Source organism: Bubalus bubalis, chromosome 8 (assembly GCF_019923935.1).
Source record: "Bubalus bubalis isolate 160015118507 breed Murrah chromosome 8, NDDB_SH_1, whole genome shotgun sequence".
NCBI lineage: Eukaryota > Metazoa > Chordata > Mammalia > Artiodactyla > Bovidae > Bubalus > Bubalus bubalis.
The window spans coordinates 84730162-84750863 of record NC_059164.1 but is presented as its reverse complement, the minus strand read 5'-3'; the positions used below and the strand labels follow the sequence as shown (position 1 = coordinate 84750863).

Genomic DNA, 20702 nt, shown 5'->3' with positions numbered 1-20702 from the left:
TCAGATTGATTATATTCTTTGCAGCCAAAGATGGAGAAGCTCTATACAGTCAGCAAAAACAAGACCAGGAGCTGACTGTGGCTCAGACCATGAACTCCTTATTGCCAAATTCAGACTTAAATTGAAGAAAGTAGGGAAAACCTCTAGACCATTCAGAAATGACCTAAATCAAATCCCTTATGATTTTACAGTGGAAGTGAGAAATAGATGTAAGGGCCTAGATCTGATAGATAGAGTGCCTGATGAACTATGGAATGAGGTTTGTGACATTGTACAGGAGACAGGGATCAAGACCATCCCTGTGGAAAAGAAATGCAAAAAAGCAAAATGGCTGTCTGGGGAGGCCTTACAAATAGCTGTGAAAAGAAGAGAAGCGAAAAGCAAAGGAGAAAAAGAAAGATATAAACATCTGAATGCAGAATTCCAAAGAATAGCAAGAAGAGATAAGAAAGCCTTCTTCAGCGATCAATGCAAAGAAATAGAGGAAAACAACAGAATGGGAAAGACTAGAGATCTCTTCAAGAAAATCAGAGATACCAAAGGAACATTTCATGCAAAGATGGGCTCGATAAAGGACAGAAATGGTATGGACCTAACAGAAGCAGAAGATATTAAGAAGAGATGGCAAGAATACACAGAAGAACTGTACAAAAATGATCTTCATGACCCAGATAATCACGATGGTGTGATCACTGACCTAGAGCCAGACATCCTGGAGTGTGAAGTCAAATGGGCCTTAGAAAGCATCACTACGAACAAAGCTAGTGGAGGTGATGGAATTCCAGTTGAGCTATTCCAAATCCTGAAAGATGATGCTGTGAAAGTGCTGCACTCAATATGCCAGCAAATTTGGAAAACTCAGCAGTGGCCACAGTTCTGGAGAAGGTCAGTATTCATTCCAATCCCAAAGAAAGGCAATGCCAAAGAATGCTCAAACTACCGCACAATTGCACTCATCTCACACGCTAGTAAAGTCATGCTGAAAATTCTCCAAGCCAGGCTTCAGCAATATGTGAACCGTGAACTTCCTGATGTTCAAACTGGTTTTAGAAAAGGCAGAGGAACCAGAGATCAAATTGCCAACATCTGCTGGATCATGGAAAAAGCAAGAGAGTTCCAGAAAAACATCTATTTCTGCTTTATTGACTTTGCCAAAGCCTTTGACTGTGTGGATCACAATCAACTGTGGAAAATTCTGAAAGAGATGGGAATACCAGACCACCTGATCTGCCTCTTGAGAAATTTGTATGCAGGTCAGGAAGCAACAGTTAGAACTGGACATGGAACAACAGACTGGTTCCAAATAGGAAAAGGAGTACGTCAAGGCTGTATATTGTCACCCTGTTTATTTAACTTATATGCAGAGAACATCATGAGAAACGCTGGACTGGAAGAAACACAAGCTGGAATCAAGATTGCCGGGAGAAATATCAATAACCTCAGATATGCAGATGACACCACCCTTATGGCAGAAAGTGAAGAGGAACTAAAAAGCCTCTTGATGAAGGTGAAAGTGGAGAGTGAAAAAGTTGGCTTAAAGCTCAACATTCAGAAAATGAAGATCATGGCATCCGGTCCCATCACTTCATGGGAAATAGATGGGGAAACAGTGTCAGACTTTGTTTTTCTGGGCTCCAAAATCACTGCAGATGGTGACTGCAGCCATGAAATTAAAAGACGCTTACTCCTTGGGAGGAAAGTTATGACCAACCTAGATGGCATATTCAAAAGCAGAGACATTACTTTGCCAACAAAGGTTCGTCTAGTCAAGGCTATGGTTTTTCCTGTGGTCATGTATGGATGTGAGAGTTGGACTGTGAAGAAGGCTGAGCGCCGAAGAATTGATGCTTTTGAACTGTGGTGTTGGAGAAGACTCTTGAGAGTCCCTTGGACTGCAAGGAGATCCAACCAGTCCATTCTGAAGGAGATCAGCCCTGGGATTTCTTTGGAAGGAATGATGCTGAAGCTGAAACTCCAGTACTTTGGCTACCTCATGTGAAGAGTTGACTCATTGGAAAAGACTCTGATGCTGGGAGGGATTGGGGGCAAGAGGCGAAGGGGACGACAGAAGATGAGATGGCTGGATGCTGACTCGATGGACGTGAGTCTGGGTGAACTCCTGGAGTTGGTGATGGACAGGGAGGCCTGGTGTGCTGCGATTCATGGGGTTGCAAAGAGTTGGACATGACTGAGCAACTGATCTGATCTGATCTGATGTCATTCTCCAAGCATTTAGCCTTAGTATTAAGAAGTATTACTTTCTTTCATAAATGAGACACATACACTACTCAAAGATACACTCCGACAAAGGAAAATGACATATTTTCCATAACAGAAAACCTACATGTTACAGAAACCACTACTGCAGAAGTAGTTCTAAGTTGAGGAAAAAAGAAACAGTTGAGTTTTAGTGACTGAATAGCCATTTTACTAAGACAGGTACTGTGTTAGAAAAAGAACCAGTTTCATTCATGACTTTTCTTTTGGTTTACTACATACAATACTACAAGTTAATTGGTTTACTCAGTCTTGTGGAGCACCATGCTAAATGTCTGTTGAACGCTAGCCTTCAACCAGAAGATCAGAAACAGTAGATTGATAAATGGAAATAAGTATAAGGCATCACAATGCAAGACATGGTACCTGCTCTCAAGACATATTAAACTTTGGCTCAGATCAGATCAGTCACTCAGTCATGTCCGACTCTTTGTGACCCCAAAATTGCTGCATGCCAGGCCTCCCTGTCCATCACCAACTCCCGGAGTTCACTCAGACTCATGTCCATTGAGTCAGTAATGCCATCCAGCCATCTCATTCCTGCAGTCCAAGGGACTCTCAAGAGTCTTCTCCAACACCACAGTTCAAAAGCATCAATTCTTCGGCGCTCAGCCTTCTTCACAGTCCAGCTCTCACATCCATACATGACCACAGGAAAAACCATAGCCTTGACTAGACGAACCTTTGTTGGCAAAGTAATGTCTCTGCTTTTGAATATGCTATCTAGGTTGGTCATAACTTTCCTCCCAAGGAGTAAGCGTCTTTTAATTTCATGGCTGCAGTCACCATCTGCAGTGATTTTGGAGCCCAGAAAAACAAAGTCTGACACTGTTTCCCCATCTATTTCCCATGAAGTGATGGGACCGGATGCCATGATCTTCATTTTCTGAATGTTGAGCTTTAAGCCAACTTTTTCACTCTCCACTTTCACCTTCATCAAGAGGCTTTTTAGTTCCTCTTCACTTTCTGCCATAAGGGTGGTGTCATCTGCATATCTGAGGTTATTGATATTTCTCCCGGCAATCTTGATTCCAGCTTGTGTTTCTTCCAGTCCAGCGTTTCTCATGATGTTCTCTGCATATAAGTTAAATAAACAGGGTGACAATATACAGCCTTGACGTACTCCTTTTCCTATTTGGAACCAGTCTGTTGTTCCATGTCCAGTTCTAACTGTTGCTTCCTGACCTGCATACAAATTTCTCAAGAGGCAGATCAGGTGGTCTGGTATTCCCATCTCTTTCAGAATTTTCCACAGTTGATTGTGATCCACACAGTCAAAGGCTTTGGCAAAGTCAATAAAGCAGAAATAGATGTTTTTCTGGAACTCTCTTGCTTTTTCCATGATCCAGCAGATGTTGGCAATTTGATCTCTGGTTCCTCTGCCTTTTCTAAAACCAGTTTGAACATCAGGAAGTTCACGGTTCACATATTGCTGAAGCCTGGCTTGGAGAATTTTCAGCATGACTTTACTAGCGTGTGAGATGAGTGCAATTGTGCGGTAGTTTGAGCATTCTTTGGCATTGCCTTTCTTTGGGATTGGAATGAATACTGACCTTCTCCAGAACTGTGGCCACTGCTGAGTTTTCCAAATTTGCTGGCATATTGAGTGCAGCACTTTCACAGCATCATCTTTCAGGATTTGGAATAGCTCAACTGGAATTCCATCACCTCCACTAGCTTTGTTCGTAGTGATGCTTTCTAAGGCCCATTTGACTTCACACTCCAGGATGTCTGGCTCTAGGTCAGTGATCACACCATCGTGATTATCTGGGTCATGAAGATCGTTTTTGTACAGTTCTTCTGTGTATTCTTGCCATCTCTTCTTAATATCTTCTGCTTCTGTTAGATCCATACCATTTCTGTCCTTTATCGAGCCCATCTTTGCATGAAATGTTCCTTTGGTATCTCTGATTTTCTTGAAGAGATCTCTAGTCTTTCCCATTCTGTTGTTTTCCTCTATTTCTTTGCATTGATCGCTGAAGAAGGCTTTCTTATCTCTTCTTGCTATTCTTTGGAATTCTGCATTCAGATGTTTATATCTTTCTTTTTCTCCTTTGCTTTTCGCTTCTCTTCTTTTCACAGCTATTTGTAAGGCCTCCCCAGACAGCCATTTTGCTTTTTTGCATTTCTTTTCCATAGGAAGATACTATTCATGAAAAGATAAAAGTCAAAAATAAAGTGAGATGTATGGAAAGAGTAACATGGAAACTTATACTGCCATATGTGAAATAGATAGCCAAAAGGAATTTGCTGTATGGCTAAGGAAACTCAAACTGGGGCTCTGTATCAACCTAGAGGGGCAGGATGGGGAAGGAGATGGGAGGGAAGTTCAAAAGGGAGGGGATATGTGTATACCTATGGCTGATTCTGCAAGGAGATCCAACCAGTCCATTCTGAAGGAGATCAGCCCTGGGTGTTCTTTGGAAGGAATGATGCTAAAGCTGAAACTCCAGTACTTTGGCCACCTCATGCGAAGAGTTGACTCATTGGAAAAGACTCTGATGCTGGGAGGGATTGGGGGTAGGAGGAAAAGGGGACGACAGAGGATGAGATGGCTGGATGGCATCACCGACTCAATGGACGTGAGTTTGAGTGAACTCCGGGGGTTGGTGATAGACAGGGAGGCCTGGCGTGCTGCGATTCATGGGGTTGCAAAGAGTTGGACACGACTGAGCGACTGAACTGACTGAACTGATGGCTGATTCATGTTGAGGTTTGACAGAAAACAACCAAAATTTTGCAAAGCAATTATCCATCAATAAAAAATAAATTAATTAAAAAAAAGAGTCAAACAGAACTGTCAAATGGAGACTAGAGATAGCAAGTGACATAAGATTTGGGAGAAAGAGAGAAATGACTGCTAAGAGAAGGTTTCACTGAGAATGCAGGACCTAGGACTGTAAGATTCAGAAATCTGAAGAGAGTAAGAAAAGAGATTAAGTGTCTCTTCATATTCTGTCATTCTATCCTGGGGTGTGTGTGTGTAGAAGAGGATTTCTCTTGAGATACTGAACATTTGCTATTGTAATTGAAAATGGCAAGTGCAGGTATGCAAGATTCTCATTTTTTACTTAAACCCTCCACAAAGTGGTTAAAACTTTGAGTACAGTATTGTTTGCATACCTATTTTTTATTTTGTATAAGTTTTTGCTTGAGCTTGGTGCTGGCAGTGGGATTACATATAAAAAATTTTGACCTCAAAAGCATTTTGTTATTTATTATTCAGCTTGACTGCTACTTTTTACTGAATGGACATCTTACTTGACTTAATTTAGCTGGTTATTTCTGCATAACTTTGATATTTGTCAAATCACCCAGTTTCAGATAAATCTAATTTATTTTAGCCTAATAAATGTTTATTATTTTTTAAGACATTTCTTGGGAAGGAAAATAGAAAATATCCTTTGGTGACTTATTTAGTTCCATATTCATCTTTCTTTCTTGGATAACTATGTTCAGTTTATTGGTCACAGACTATTTACTGATCTTGTCACTTTAAGTTATTATATTTGACTTTATTAAGCCAATTATTCTAGTAGTTACAGTATGTAAAATTCACTCATTATGGCAGAAACTTAGAATATAGAGATACTTTAAAGATTAAAAAATTCATACAACATACTTTTCAATTTAGTGTTCTTTTTAAATACCATATTTATTTATGCATTTTAAATTTATTTAGATAGAAAAGCTTCTCAAATATTCTAAGATTTTCTTTATCGATTTGCTTGTTGCAGATGACAATTTAAAAAATACATATATTTTGAATGTTGGTTTATTTGAAAATCAGATTTGTATTTCCTACAGTTTTCATGCAGGTAGCTCTTTTTTTGGTGTACAGAAGATGAATGATAGATAGCTCATACTAAAGAAGCAATTTCTAGAAGGGAGATGGATGGATGCTGGAGAGCTAAGCTTTTGCAGGATTTCTATTATTGTTTTTAAATAATTTTTATTTATTCATTTATTTTTAGCTGTTCTGGGTCTTTGTTGCTGCATGTGGGCTTTTCTATAATTGCGGAGAGTGGGGGCTACTCTCTGGTTGCAGTTCTGGGGCTTCTCATTGTGGTGGCTTCTCTTGTTGCTGAGCACGGGCTCTAAGACACCCGGGCTTCAATAGTTGCGGCTCCTGGGCTCAGTAGTTGTGGCGCACGGGCTTAGTTGCTGCATAGCATGTGGGATCTTCCTGCATTGGCTGGGGGACTCTTTACCACTGAACCACCAGGGAAGCCCAGACTTCTGTTATTTTAAACAATGCACTTGTGTGTCCAGGAGAGGGATTGTAGTGTGTGAGCAGAGACAAAGCTGTGGTATGTGACAAGGCATGATGGAGGCTGACTGTGGACAAAATTTCTCCATCTCTGCTTGTGAACAGTGTGCCCCACAGGAGACTACAATTGCCCAAGAGGGTACCTTTTTCTACTACAATTGCCCAAGAGGGTACCTTTTTCTACGCCTCCTTGTTTATTGGATTGCCAGTTTTATTTGTCATCATTCTCTACAATAACTAAAGACTAGATGCTTGTCCAAAAAATGGGGGACTCTGTAAAGGAAGAAAGTACAAGGCAGAAAGAGTGATTCTTGCTAAAGAAAGCAGATCTCTGACAATGGATAAAAACAAATTCTCCGGACAACATGCTGTGTGGCCACACTGATTAACTTGCACTTTCCAAAGAGTTACTTTATATGAGATTTTTATACTTTATATGGGGCTTCCCTGGTGGCTCAGTGGTAAAGAATCCACCTGACAATGCAGGAGACACAGGTTCCATTCTGTGGGGTCAGGATGATTCCCTGGAGAAGGAAATGGCAACCCACTCCAGTATTCTTTTCAGAGAAATGCCATGGATAGAAAAGCCTGGCAGGCTACAGTCCATGGTGTTGCAAGAGGCAGACATGACTTAGTGGCTAAACAACAACAACAACAATACTGTATACTGTATGAAGTATAAAGTATACGTTTTATTTTATTAAAGGCATCAACACTGTCTAAAAACATATGTAAAACCTTGTTCTAGAATTACCTACAAAGCTAGTTACAAACTGCATGAGAATCTCTCATGATATTTTATAGTTACACCACACTATCTAGATTGTGCATCCACTTTAGTCACAGTTTATGGATATTTTTAAAAAACAAATCTATTCTTAAAGGACATGATACACTATCCATGAAGAATCCTGGAAATCTAGCTCCATAGCCTTGAGGAAACTATAAAAGATTTCCATAATTATTTCTAAGCAACAAGGGCTCTGACTCTCAAGGTGATTATTTTAACAAAGAATGGGGAGAGGATATGTGCTCACCTTTCGTTAACTTTTTTTGGGAGGTATCTATGAACCTGGGAGCCAGGTGCCTTGGATTGAATGAGAGATTTCCAATTTGTAAGGTATGTAATCTTGGAATTTCTCAAATTTTGGGTAGTTTAGAATTCTCATCTATGAGTACAAATAGTGATAGTAAGTAACTCCTAGACTTGTTATGAAGACTACATGATTTTTAAAACATCTAGCCAATACCTCACACATGGGAAGCCACCAATAAATAGCATTATATTATGCTTATATAGATTTATATACATTTGCATATAATCTTAATCTTATTGTGAGGTAGGTGTTGTTTTCTCCATTTCACAGATGCATATGCAACCTGTTTCTTCTGAGATGAATGAGGTCATTGATGTGAAGTTCAGAGAAACAGTAAAGTGCTGGGCCAAAAATAAGACTCAGCTACTACTGATCGGATTTCTCCTACTTCCTGTGTCAACTATGCTGGACATCTGAGACATATTTGGGTGCCCTTTAATAGCCCCAGTCTACTGGAACCAGCTGGATCTCTGATGGACAGAGACTAAATGAATCAGATCTACAAATCTGATTCTAATAAAATTTGCCAAGAATTTATCATTGGTTTTACTGTTGTCATTAGTGCTATTCACCAAATATTCCTTTCTTCTCGTCTGTGGTTGCATAGTAGGATTATCTTGTTCTGCCAGTTCTAAAGTTACACGTGACCAAGCGACTTACTTGGGTTAATACAATAGAGATGGAAGTGACTTGGCCCACTTCCAAGAGGAAGTTTTTGGGTCAGGCTGTGATACATCATGTCCTTTGACCTCTGCTTGATGACTGCAGATGTACATTGTTAAGATGGAGTTTCTCTCACCAGAGTAATCTATAGCATAATTAAGAAATACTTCTTGTCTTTAAGTCACTAAGATATTAAGCTTCTTTTTTACTGTAGTATAATTTAGCTTGTGCTGACTGATGCAACTATCGACCCAAACCAGAACACTGAATAGCCAGTAAGGGATTTTTAAAGCTCACTTTACAGAGTGGGAGATGCTAAATCATGGTTGCACAGAACTGAATACTCACCTTTTGCGCTCTTCGTTTGTCTGCTCGTTGATTCTGGTGGTAGATCCGACTGAAGTTGGATACAATCACTGGGACGGGTAGAGCGATGACCAAGACTCCACTCAGTGAACAGATGGAACCAAAAATCTTCCCTGCTATGGTTTTCGGTACCATGTCACCATACCTTGGAATAGAAAAAAAAAATTGTTTTAAGTAACAGAAAGTTATTTCCATCTTCTACAAATAGTTTTTAGCTTCCAGTCAAGTGATTTTTTGGACCAATCTATCTCTACTTCATGCTTCCTAGGTGGTAATAGTGGTAAAGAACCTGCCTGCCAATGCAGGAGACATAAGAGACATGGGTGCAATCCCTGGGTCGTGAAGATCCCCTGGAGGAGGACATGGCAATCACTCCAGTATGCTTGCCTGGAAATCCCATGGACAGAGGAGGCTGGCAGGTTACAGTCCATCAGGTCACAAAGAAGCAGACAAGACTGAAGCGACTTAGCAGGCATGCACGCATCTGTACTTCATGGCTAAAACATACATGGTTTAAGACTTCAATAATCCAGACATTATGAATATCTGAATATAAAAATTACCTTTTGACCTTGCAGAAGTGGATTCTAACATTTAGAAATTGCTTTAATTTATAATAAATTAGAAATTTATTTTAAATTCTTAAAATATTTTAAGCCAGATGATGTAATGAGAGCTATTTGATTTGTCCTTTACATTACATGGCATTGTTCTTTACATTTATTTATGGTCACTATTTCCATGCTGAATGTTATAGTCTAGATAACACTCTTTTCCACTTAATTTTTTTTTCTACAATGGAGTGGTTATGAAATTTAAATAGAAAAAGTGGTACATCACATTCCTTTCATCAGATATAATGTCTTAAAAACTTGAACTCTCCAAGGTCCCATTAATCTTCATTTATGAAATAATGGCCATTTCTCCATGATTATCTTACTTAATCTCTTATTTATGTTTGATTGGTTTTCTCTTTAGTTAAAATACTTTCTATCGTCTTCAGGGTTAGCACATTCCCTTAGTGACCTTCTACCTCATTGGCTGCTACTTTTCCATCTTCTTTTCTGGCTCCTCCTTTTCTTTTATCTGATTTCTAAATCTTAGAGTAATGTCAGTCTCAGGCTCTTATCATCTCAGTATTAACCCTCTTCCTATGTGATTTTATCCAATCCCATAGCTTGAACTATCTGTACTTTGAAAGTGAAAGTCACTCAGTTGGGTCCAACTCTTTGTGACCCCATGGACTATACAGTCCATGGAATTCTCCAGGCCAGAATACTGGAATGGGTAACCTATCCCTTCCTGATCCAGGAATTGAACTGGGATCTTCTGCATTGCAGGCAGATTCCAGGATTTCCTGGAATCATATTTGTTGTCTATGCTACTGACACACTAATTTACATTGATATCGCTGATGTTGGTCTTGAAAATCAGACTCACCTCTTCAGTCATTTCTGCTCTGATTATTCCTACCACTAGATGTTTAAGAGCTCATTAAGGCTTAAATTAGCCAAAAAGGAACTCTTATTTCCCTAGCTTCCTCTGCTGCTGCTGCTGCTGCTAAGTCGCTTCAGTCGTGTCCGACTATGTGCGACCCCATAGATGGCAGCCCACCAGGCTTCCCCGTCCCTGGGATTCTCCAGGCAAGAACACTGGAGTGGGTTGCCATTTCCTTCTCCAATGCATGAAAGTGAAAAGTGAAAGTGAAGTAGCTCAGTCGTGTCCAACTCTTAGCAATCCCATGGACTGCAGCTTACCAAGCTCCTCCATCCTGGGATTTTCTAGGCAAGAGTACTGGAGTGGGGTGCCATTGCCTTCTCCCTAGCTTCCTCTAGCCTCTTCAAATCTGTTCCTCTTGAAATCTACCATTTCTAGTTAAATGGAACCACAAACCACCCAGTTGCTCATATCAACACTGAAAAAGCCACCCTATCCTCAGTCCAAGCATCTCACTACTCAGCTAGCCTTGTTGACTCTGACCAAACCAAATTATATTCCATTTGGGTCTCTTTCCTCAACCAGAGCCAGGGATACCACTTCTCACTTGAATTCTCTTTTCTACATTTGCCCCATTACAAGTTACAATTCACACCACCATAGCAGTGAGGGTTATGGCTTTAAAAATGGAGTTTGGGCTACTGCTACTTTATTTAAACCTTCTAATAAACTTGAAACTAGAATAAACTCAGGTTCTTACTTTTGTCTCCAAAGGCCTACATCCTTCAGTTAGTTTCCGGCTATATTTCACACTGTCTTCCATCCAGCTCCCCGTCTTCCAGCCACATTGACCATCTGACTTCCTATCACATGGGAAGCCCCTAGATCATCATTATGCAGGTTGAGACTTAAATGTCTCCCTTCCAGAAGTTATTTTCTGGCCACATTCCCCATAGCGGTATTATTTTTTCACCCAAGTCTTTCCCTAAAACATAGTCTCATTTGATTACCTTTAAAGGACTTATTAACACATGAAACTTTCTAATTTGTTAATGTGAAACAATTTCCTTGGCTCCCCACATACTCTGCTGACATGAGATTATAACCTTGATGAACTGCACTTATTCTATTTTGTATCTCACTAGCACACAGAAAGTTCTTCCTAAATATTACTTAAATGAATATGTTTTCACTACCTTATTGATACAGAGTTCTTCTAAGAGTTCATTTTTGGGGAAGGGGACAAGGAGGAGTTGGTTTTTTTTTATTGAAATATAGGTGATACGCCTGGTATTAGTGATTCTTTGGTGGCTAAAGATGGTAAAGAGTCTGCCTGCAATGAGGGAGACATGGGTTCAAACCCTGGGTTGGGAAAATCCCCTGGAGAAGGAAATGGCAACCCACTCCAGTATTCTTGCCTGGAAAAGCCCATGGCTGGAGGAGACTGGCAGGCTACAGTCCATGGGGTTGCAAATAGTCAGACATGACTGACTGACTTTGATTCACTTTCACTTTCAGGTTATATGCAACACTATATTAGTTTCAGGTGTACAACCTATCGATTTAATATACGCAGTTTTATTGAGATATAAGTGACACAAAACATTCTATTAGTTTCAAGAAGGAGATCTGTTACAGCATTGCAGAAGTTACCCGCTGCACCTTTGAAGTGGCAACTACTCCCTGCTCGCTTCAGGGCTTTAGGGTGCTCAGTGCACTGAGAGTTTAGTCCTTAGAAACAAGGCACAGATATTGGAATCCAGACTCAAGGAATTTGGGAGTACTTGGGGATACTCTAACTTGAAGAGTGCTCTAGGACACGTCATTCTAATTAACACTGTTTTTTGGACATTTATATGTCAATATGGCAATGGCAACCCACTCCAGTACTCTCGCCTGGAAAATCCCATGGACGGAGGAGCCTGGTAGGCTGCAGTCCATGGGGTTGCATAGAGTCGGACACGACCGAGCAACTTCACTTTGACTTTTCCTTTTATGCATTGGAGAAGGAAATGGCAACCCACTCCAGTGTTCTTGCCTGGAGAATCCCAGGGACGGGGGAGCCTGGTGGGCTGCCGTCTCTGGGGTCGCACATAGTCGGACACGACTGAAGTGACTTAGCAGCAGCAGCAGCATGTCAATATGGTAGCTCAGATGATAAAGAATCTGCCTGCAATGCAGGAGACCTGGGTTTAATCATACCTTGGAGAAGGGAATGGCAACCCATTCCATTATTCTTCCCTGAGAATTCCATGGATGGAGGAGTCTGAGGGGCTACAGTCCATGGATTGCAAAGAGTCGGACACGACTGAGTGACTAACACAAATACACGCGGAGATGGAAATTGCAGAACTGGCTCAGGACAGGCTGCTGAGAGTGACCACAGGCTGTACTAACCAGCACCACATTTGCTGACCCTATTCCAGGCTCTGGTCTTTTGCTTTGAAGGCCCAGTGATTCACTCTTGTCCGTATTTGATCAGTAGTTGAGCTAAATCTCTGTAACTGAAATTCCTACACAGTTTTGGCATCAATATGACAAAATTGATTTACATTAAAACAAAACAAAACAACCCAGCCCAAGAACTTGAAACAGGCTGCATCCATGTGAAACAGGACCTCTTTCCATAGTCCATCAGGGAAGCTAAATCAGAATCTGAAAATGATGTTAGTGAGGAAACAATCAAAACTAAACGAATGTAGATGGTGAGCATAAAAGGCTTGGGGTCTTTCTTGCCATAAGGATATATCAGTGGAAGATCAACTTTTTATACCATGTTTGCCACAGATCACATTGAGTACCCAGCCATGGTTTATAAATATCTTCTTTCCTTTTGCACTGACTGTGCGTGGGCTCTGAAGAAGTCTTTAACACACATCCCCTTCATATGTACATGTATACATAAAAGCAGCTTTTCAAAACAGAGATTTGATTTTAATGTTTAGCAATTAAGATCTCAAAAGTCTCTCAGAAGAGAAAGTAAATAAAAACCCAACTATTTGTTATAGCCAGAGAAGATACAGAGTAAGTCCATGTAATTAAAGTAAACCTTTAAAAATATAAGTAAAATAACTAAATGAATCCATCATATACTTTTTCCTGCCTCTCTGAGATTTTTTAAAATTACTGTTTCATAACTAGTTTTTAAAATTTTAGGCTCATTATATCATCCTGCAGGCAAGGCCAGCATACTTGTGATTATTAGAAAAAATAAAGGGCTGACTGAACCCAAAGCTCAGTAAGATGTTAAGAAGAGTGGGGATTAGTAAACTCAGTTGGCAGCTGATGGTGGTGATGGGGTGGGGGTAATCATGCTATCAGAAAGGCTGCACCTAAAAGAAGGGAGAAAATAGATTCTACGGGATTCAGTCAAAGAGATGCTGGGCCAATTGATAAAGCAGGTTTCCATGGGAAAGAAATTTTTGATGAGGTGCCTGGGATTCATCTAGAAAAATAATCACTGCAAATCCTTTTTGAATATAAATAGAGATTATAATTTCAGAGAAGGCAATGGCACCCCACTCCAGTACTCTTGCCTGGAAAACCCCATGGATGGAGGAGCCTGGTAGGCTGCAGTCCATGGGGTCGCTAAGTCAGACAGGACTGAGCGACTTCACTTTCACTTTTCACTTTCATGCATTGGAAAAGGAAATGGCAACCCACTCCAGTGTTCTTGCCTGGAGAATCCCAGGGACAGAAGCCTGGTGGGCTGCTGTCTATGGGGTCACACAGAATGGGACACGACTGAAGCAACTTAGCAGCAGAGATTATAATTTGAATAAATAAAGCAGAAAGTGAACTTACTACTCAGAGGGAAAAGATGGGTAAAATGAAATATCTTGTTTGTACCGTAACAAAATAAGGGTATGAACCAGCTTGCTGAAAGTTAGCAAATTCCCATCTAGAAGGATGCATAAGGGAAAAGAGGTAATAGACACAAAAGGGGTGGTTTAATGCCATAAAGCTCTGCTAATCTCCATCAAATACAATTGTATCTATTATTTGCCTTTGTCATATTTGTTTTTAAATCCGAATTTACTTTATAGTCAAGAAAGCATAAGTGAATGCTTGAGATGACTGGCCAGTGTGCTATAGATTATGTGGGAAGAGGCAGGGAGAACAAAATCCTCATTGGTGGGCACACCTCTCAATGTTTTACTCCTGGGTGGAAAGACAGATCTTTCCCACATAATAGAAAATTAGGATGGAACGTCCCTGGTGGTCCAAGGGTTAATAATCTGCTTGGCAATGCAGGGGACATGGGTTCAGTCCCTGGACTGGGAAGATTCCATATGCTGAGGGCAACTAAGCTCATGTGCTCAACTACTGAGCCCAACAGTGCTTTACAGCCCGTGCTCCAAGAGAAGCCGCCACAGTGAGAAGCGCATGCGCCACAGCAAATGGTAGGCCCCAGTTGCCGCAACCAGAGAAAGCCCACGAGCAGCAACGAAGACCCAGTGGAACCAAAAATCAATGAAAACAAAGAAAATTAAGATGATCCTCAAGGCCATGGAAGATGGTAAAAGCACAAGGAAGCAGAAGGGGCAGGATATTAAGACCAAGCAGCCTTGTGATTATGTGTGTAAGGGCAGCCCAAGGCTTGGGTGATCCCAAAGGAACACCTGCTGCCTCCGTCCACACACCCTTTGGCACTAAATGTACTTTTCTGTCTGTTCTACTCCCTACCCCCTCTCCTTTTTACAATTAAACTGCTGTCGATATTTTTAATATTCAAAGCACCTTTCATTAGCTTGACTGTGTTGGAGAATCATGGAAAAGGCACAGTATGATTTATATATGTTCTTACATTGTCCATTTGGTTTCTCTTCTTACTTGGGAAGGGGCTCCCAGGTGGTGTTATTGGTAAAGAACCCATCTGCCAGTGCAGGAGACCTAAGAGACCTGGGTTTGATCCTGGGTTGGGACGATCCCCTGGAGGAGGGCATGGTAACCCACTCTGGTATTCTTGCCTGGAGACTCCCATGGTCAGAGGAGCCTGGTGGGCTATAGTCCATAGGGTTGCAAAGAGTTGGACATGACTGAAGTGACTTAGTACGCACGCTTGCTTGGGAATGACCTTGAGAATTGAAACAGGTAATTTTTATCTGCAAACTTGTAATTGGGCATAGAATCTGGTAGGGAAGGGAAACAGCTTGCTAGAAAAACCAGCTGCTTTCCTTTGTGTCCTATTCCTATTCCTACTGGAGTATTCAAACTCCAACTCTTACTAAGAAGCGAAACAGCATTACAGACCTCAGGAGTCATCTCTTTGAAATCCAGTGGAAGAAAGGCTTAGCTGAGAAAGCTTCTTCATGAGAGTGACACTTAGAGTGGCTAAATTATCATTTTAAAATTTATATATTGCCTACAATACTGCCCATCTTTTAAGGATTATTCTTATCCTAGGCAACTTGTATAATGGTTGGTATTTTATTTTTTATCATATAAAAACACATCTCACTTTGCCCAACTCCTGATGTTTACATTTATGCTAAGCCCAGAACTATTATATAGTCTATTCTTTCTGTCTTCTTCAGATTTTTATATTAGGTCTCAAGTCTTCAAAAATCCATTTTCCTAAAACAGTTACATTAGAACATTACAAAGATGTGTTTTTGTTTCCACAGAGACATTTTTTTCTATATGTAAATAAAACTGATTCAAAGACTATAAGAGGCCTCTAAAGTCAAGTAAGAAAGAAGAAAACAGTGGAGAGAATAGCATCATATAGAAGAAAAACTATCAATAAGTTTTATACAATGAAAAATGAGCAGACTTGAACTTTGTTAATGGAAGGGAAGCTTTCCTGATACATCTGCTTTCCTCTCTTTCTTCTAACTTTCCCTTCTCTCTCCTACATTTACCATACAGAGTCACCGTAGGTTCTTTCTGCTCCTTTTTCACCCCGAGCATCCGCCAAACTTTATGTTTATTGCTCCCTTTCCTCCTTATATCAGTTAAAAGGTACAATATAGGGGTATTATTCACATAAAATGTTAATTCTAAATATGTACTTACTACCCCCTAAAATACTTGGTTAAAATTAAATATTTTGCCATATGTGAAAGATCATATTGAGTGGAGGACCAATTTCTCAAGAATAGTTTCAGTCATTGGTTCTTGAAGATTTTAATCTCAAATATTATCCAGAATTTTCATGCTAAGTACTTGAATTCTGGAATGCACTCAGTGCCAAAAAAGTGGTAAATCTTGTTAACACAGGCAATCAAATAGTGGTAAATCTTGTTAACTAAGAGAATCAAATGAATATATCATCTATCCTTTGTCCATTTATCAAGTAATACTGAAATAGATGGGAACGTGCATAATTTTTAAGCATAATACATTGCAAACCAAATTTTACTAATATCTACTCAAACTTTCCATTTTTGGCATTTCTCCAGAAATCAGATGACTAAATACATTTAGATCTCAAATGGAGAACAATTTCCTTGAATTTTTTTTACACAGTGCGAACACAATACTGCTAGCTTCCTAGTCCTATTCATATAGCTTCTATTTTTTTCTTCTCTTTTCGTTTGGAGAGTATAAATGTAGGCTCATTGGATAAAGAAGAAATGTTATATAAGGCAAACCTCCCCAGCAAAGGCATGACTTTCCATCTGTGAAACTCTTTCCCATGGATAACAAGAAAGAAAACAAAACCCAGGAATTTTGTGAATAATTATAAAGGTAGAACAGATCTTTGTATAACAGGAAGGAAATGCTGATTTGAAAATAAACTTTGATGCCTACTGTAATTCAAACTCACTCTCCTTTTTTCTTTTTTATAATGAAAAAGTCTTAAATTGCTAGTTATCAGAGACAGAGTGAATGGACTCTGTGCAGCTGCATTTAAGTCCAGAACATCCTGTACGTTGTATAGGGCAGGTGCTAGTTCAATAAAGACTGTATTTTACTAAGTTAGAGTGAAAAATGCCAACAATTTCATATCAGACATAAACCAGGATTTGGGGATACAAGTATCTGAAAAATTTTGTTGTTCTTTAGTTGCTAAGTCATGTCCAACTCTTTTGCAACCCCATGCACTGTAGCCCGCCAGGCTCCTCTGTCCATGGGATTTCTCTGGTAAGAATATTGGAGTGGGTTGCCATTTCCTTCTCCAAGGAATCTTCCTGACTGAATTTCCTGCACTGGCAGGCAGATTTTTTACCAGTGAGCCATCAGGGAAGCATCTGAAAAATAGATACCTGCTATGATTATGATATATTTGAATGCCTCACTATCCCCACACACAATTCATAAGTTGACATCTTAATGCGCCTTGTGATGATGTTAGGAGGGGAGCATTTGAGAGATAATTAGGTCACGGAGAGTGAGGCTCTCATGAATGGGCTTCATACTTTTATAAAAAGAGACCCCACAAAGCTCCCTAGCCCCACCGATTTGTGACGATACAGAAAGAAGGGTTGTCTGTGAACCAGGAAATGGAGCTCACCGATTATCACAAAGAATCTGCTGGCACCATAACCTTGGATTTCTCAGCCTCCAGAACTCTGAGAAAAACTATCTGTTGCTTATAAACTACCTAATCTGTGATATTTTGTTATAACATCCCAAATTGGTTAAGATGTGTAACAAAATAATTAGAAGAATATAAGTAATGTGTATAACAACTTCCTGGTGAAAGCAGTTAGCAATGTGTGTGTATGCACATACGTGTGTGTGTGTGTCTGTGTGTGTTGTAGTTACTGATTTTGTGTCTGAATTTTTCTCCTAGATCTGACTGCTCTTCTGAGTAGACTGAGAAATAATTTCTTCTAACCTGGAAGCTGGATCACTTCTCAACTAATAATTCAACCCCTTAGGGTCTCAGTAGCTATGTTATTCATGAATTTTTCTGCCATCAACTTATTATTCTAGAAGGATCACAGTTTGATGGATAATTTTTCTGGTAGCTGCAATGTTTGCAAATAGCAAACAGCTTTAAAAAAAAAAGTGTTACTATATAACACCTGCTTATGGTACAGAACTTGTTTGCCAGAGGGGTCCTGGTATTACTTTGACAATAGACAGATTTCTCTTTGACATGTTAAAATCAATGTTTGCCTAAAAAGAGCTGCCTTGATTTTGCTTCCACCTCTCTTCCCGTAGGATCAATCACTATACCATCTTGGCTGTGTTGAAAGTTTGACATTTTTTTGGATTATCTAATATATATAGTTATTTCAAGTAATCTGTGTACTCTCTTGTTTCTTTAAATTGAAGCCAAAATTTCAAGCTATTTTTAAAAAGCGTGTCTTTCTTTTTTCTTTTTCTACTGTTTACAACATTAATAATCTTAGCATACTAAGTCAAGGGGTCAGCTAGAGGAACCCCACACTTCCTTTATTGGAGGTTCCTAGCCAGGAGTCCATGGATTCTTAAGGAACTCATGGATAAAATTCAGATGGGTCAGGGAACTCCATGATAGTCTCAGTCTTCATAGGCATTTTACTGAAAATTTTTGAAGCTTTTATTGAATTATCACAAATGGAATGTTCCAAATAATGTTCAAAATTTATAATTTGATTATTTAAGGGCATATTAATTGTCAGTGTAAGCAATTTGAACACGCACTGTACAAAGGAAATGCTGTAAAAAACACAGCATTATTTTACAGCTGCAGAAATACCATATATCCACTAGGGGGCATAAAAACCTAAATGAAAGTAGAAACCAGGATCTTTTTTGGTTTTCACAAACTGAGGGAAAGAGAGAGAAGAATTTCCAGTAAATTGCCTGCACCGATTCCTTATCTTTGCCTACACACATTCAATATTTAGGATATATCTTGGGCATTTTATTCCTCTGGAAATAGTTGAACAAGACAAAAACCTTACCAGTTTCATTGATTATCTATTTTTAAGGTGCTTCCAGAAAGAGGGACCAGAATTCTGACAGCATGTTCTATTTCTTGTAGAAAAAGAAGTAAATTTCTGTAATGTGAGATATCACTAAAGTATTTTTTTCAATAAGAAATCCTTTAACCAAGACTTTTAGTGAAGAAATTAGGGGAAATTAAAGGACCAGGTTTGGAAATTAAAGGGGAAAACTGAGGAGGTGAGGGAGATTCTTTTAGCACATTTATTCCCGTTTATGCACTAAGCTGTCAACATGAGATTTCAATAGGGCTTACTAACCCTTTCTCCAGCTTGTGCCTCTTTCAAACACAATTTTTTTTTTCTGACTTCTTTTGTTTTCTCTTGTTTTTAGCCTACTATATGATCAAATTATACTTTAAAGGCTACAAATAAAGCATATGATTATGACCCAGTATACTGATAAAACATTTGTTACCCAAGTGAGTATCATTAGTAAAAGCCTTTACAAATCTTTAAAGAAAATTTTTTTTTTCTTTAACTTTCAAAGAATTCTTGTCAGAGCCCACTTTCTCATACTGTATTCTTTCTTTTTTAAAAAGCTATGAAAATATATGTACCATTGATTATTGTGAGCATGCATATAGAAAAACCAAACCAAACCAAACACCTGGAGCTGGCTTGCCCAGCTGTGGGACCACCGGAAATACTTTCCCCTGCTTTTGGAGCCTAGTCTTTGTTGCCTGGAGCTATCCTTTCACTCTCACATATCTTAGAGTCTGATCATGTCATTCTCCTGCATGAAAGCCTTCATTGTCTCTGCATCACCTGCAGGAAAAAGCTCCAGCTTCTTAGCATGATACACCCAGTTCTTCATGACTCTCCCATCCCATCCTCCACTGCTCACCCCACAAACCTTATATTGTAATCGGAGCAAATAACTTTGTATTACTGAAATGTACTAGGAATGTACTAGAGGAATCCTTCCATTCTTCTATCCTTTGTATATATTGTTATTTCTAGAATACTCCCCTTTGCATAAATCCTTTGGGTGAACTCCTAATTTTCAGTGATAAAGCTCTAGCATCAATTCTTATTTGAAGAATTTCTTGACAAGTTTCTCTGTCCAATAAAAGTAATATCCTTTGTCTCAGATGCCTCCCATGTTGCTTGCAATTAATAAAGCACAATTAGTTTTGTACAGGTCTTTTTTCTCTCACTAAACTAGGAGGTCCAGTAGGTCAAGGATCATGTCATCATTATAAACCCAGTTTAGCACAGACCTTGTCCGTGAACTGAGCAAGTAGTTGAAACTCAATAAATGTTTATGGTTTAAATAAATCCTCCAGGGACAGCCTGATGGTAAACAATAAGTAATGGGAGGGAGTGAAGGTGAGTATACATCTCCTGCTCTTATTTTCTCTTAACCAGATTTCTTTTTCTTCTCCAGACCCAGCACCAACTCATCTCCTCAATTTGTCTAAATTCCTCTTCAGATACTTACATGATGTGCCCAGAATAACCTAGTTCTACCCTGTCAATTAACCTTACTTTTTATACCCAGAGGAATTATTTTTAACCTACATGATTTTACATAAACAGAGAAGTCAAGAGACCTGACACTTTTCAGTTCCTACCCACTTTCCATTGTCACATGCTTAACCAACATATATCCAGCCAGAATTTCAAAATACAAACCCCCTCAAATTTGACAGATTTTGCAATCCTCAAGTGCCCAACAAGTTGAACAAATATGACTCATGCGTCTCT

The 20702-nt window shown here is 39.4% G+C and overlaps 1 protein-coding gene across 1 annotated transcript in view; it reads right to left on the bottom strand.

The window, feature by feature from the left end:
- The window catches only part of KCND2 (potassium voltage-gated channel subfamily D member 2), a 552914-nt gene that overhangs the window by 9936 nt on the left and 522276 nt on the right, over positions 1 to 20702 (bottom strand). Inside the window, exon 2 of the mRNA XM_025291404.3 lies at positions 8656 to 8818. Coding sequence (XP_025147189.3) covers positions 8656 to 8818 — 163 coding nt within the window. The remainder of the gene's footprint in view (positions 1 to 8655; positions 8819 to 20702) is intronic.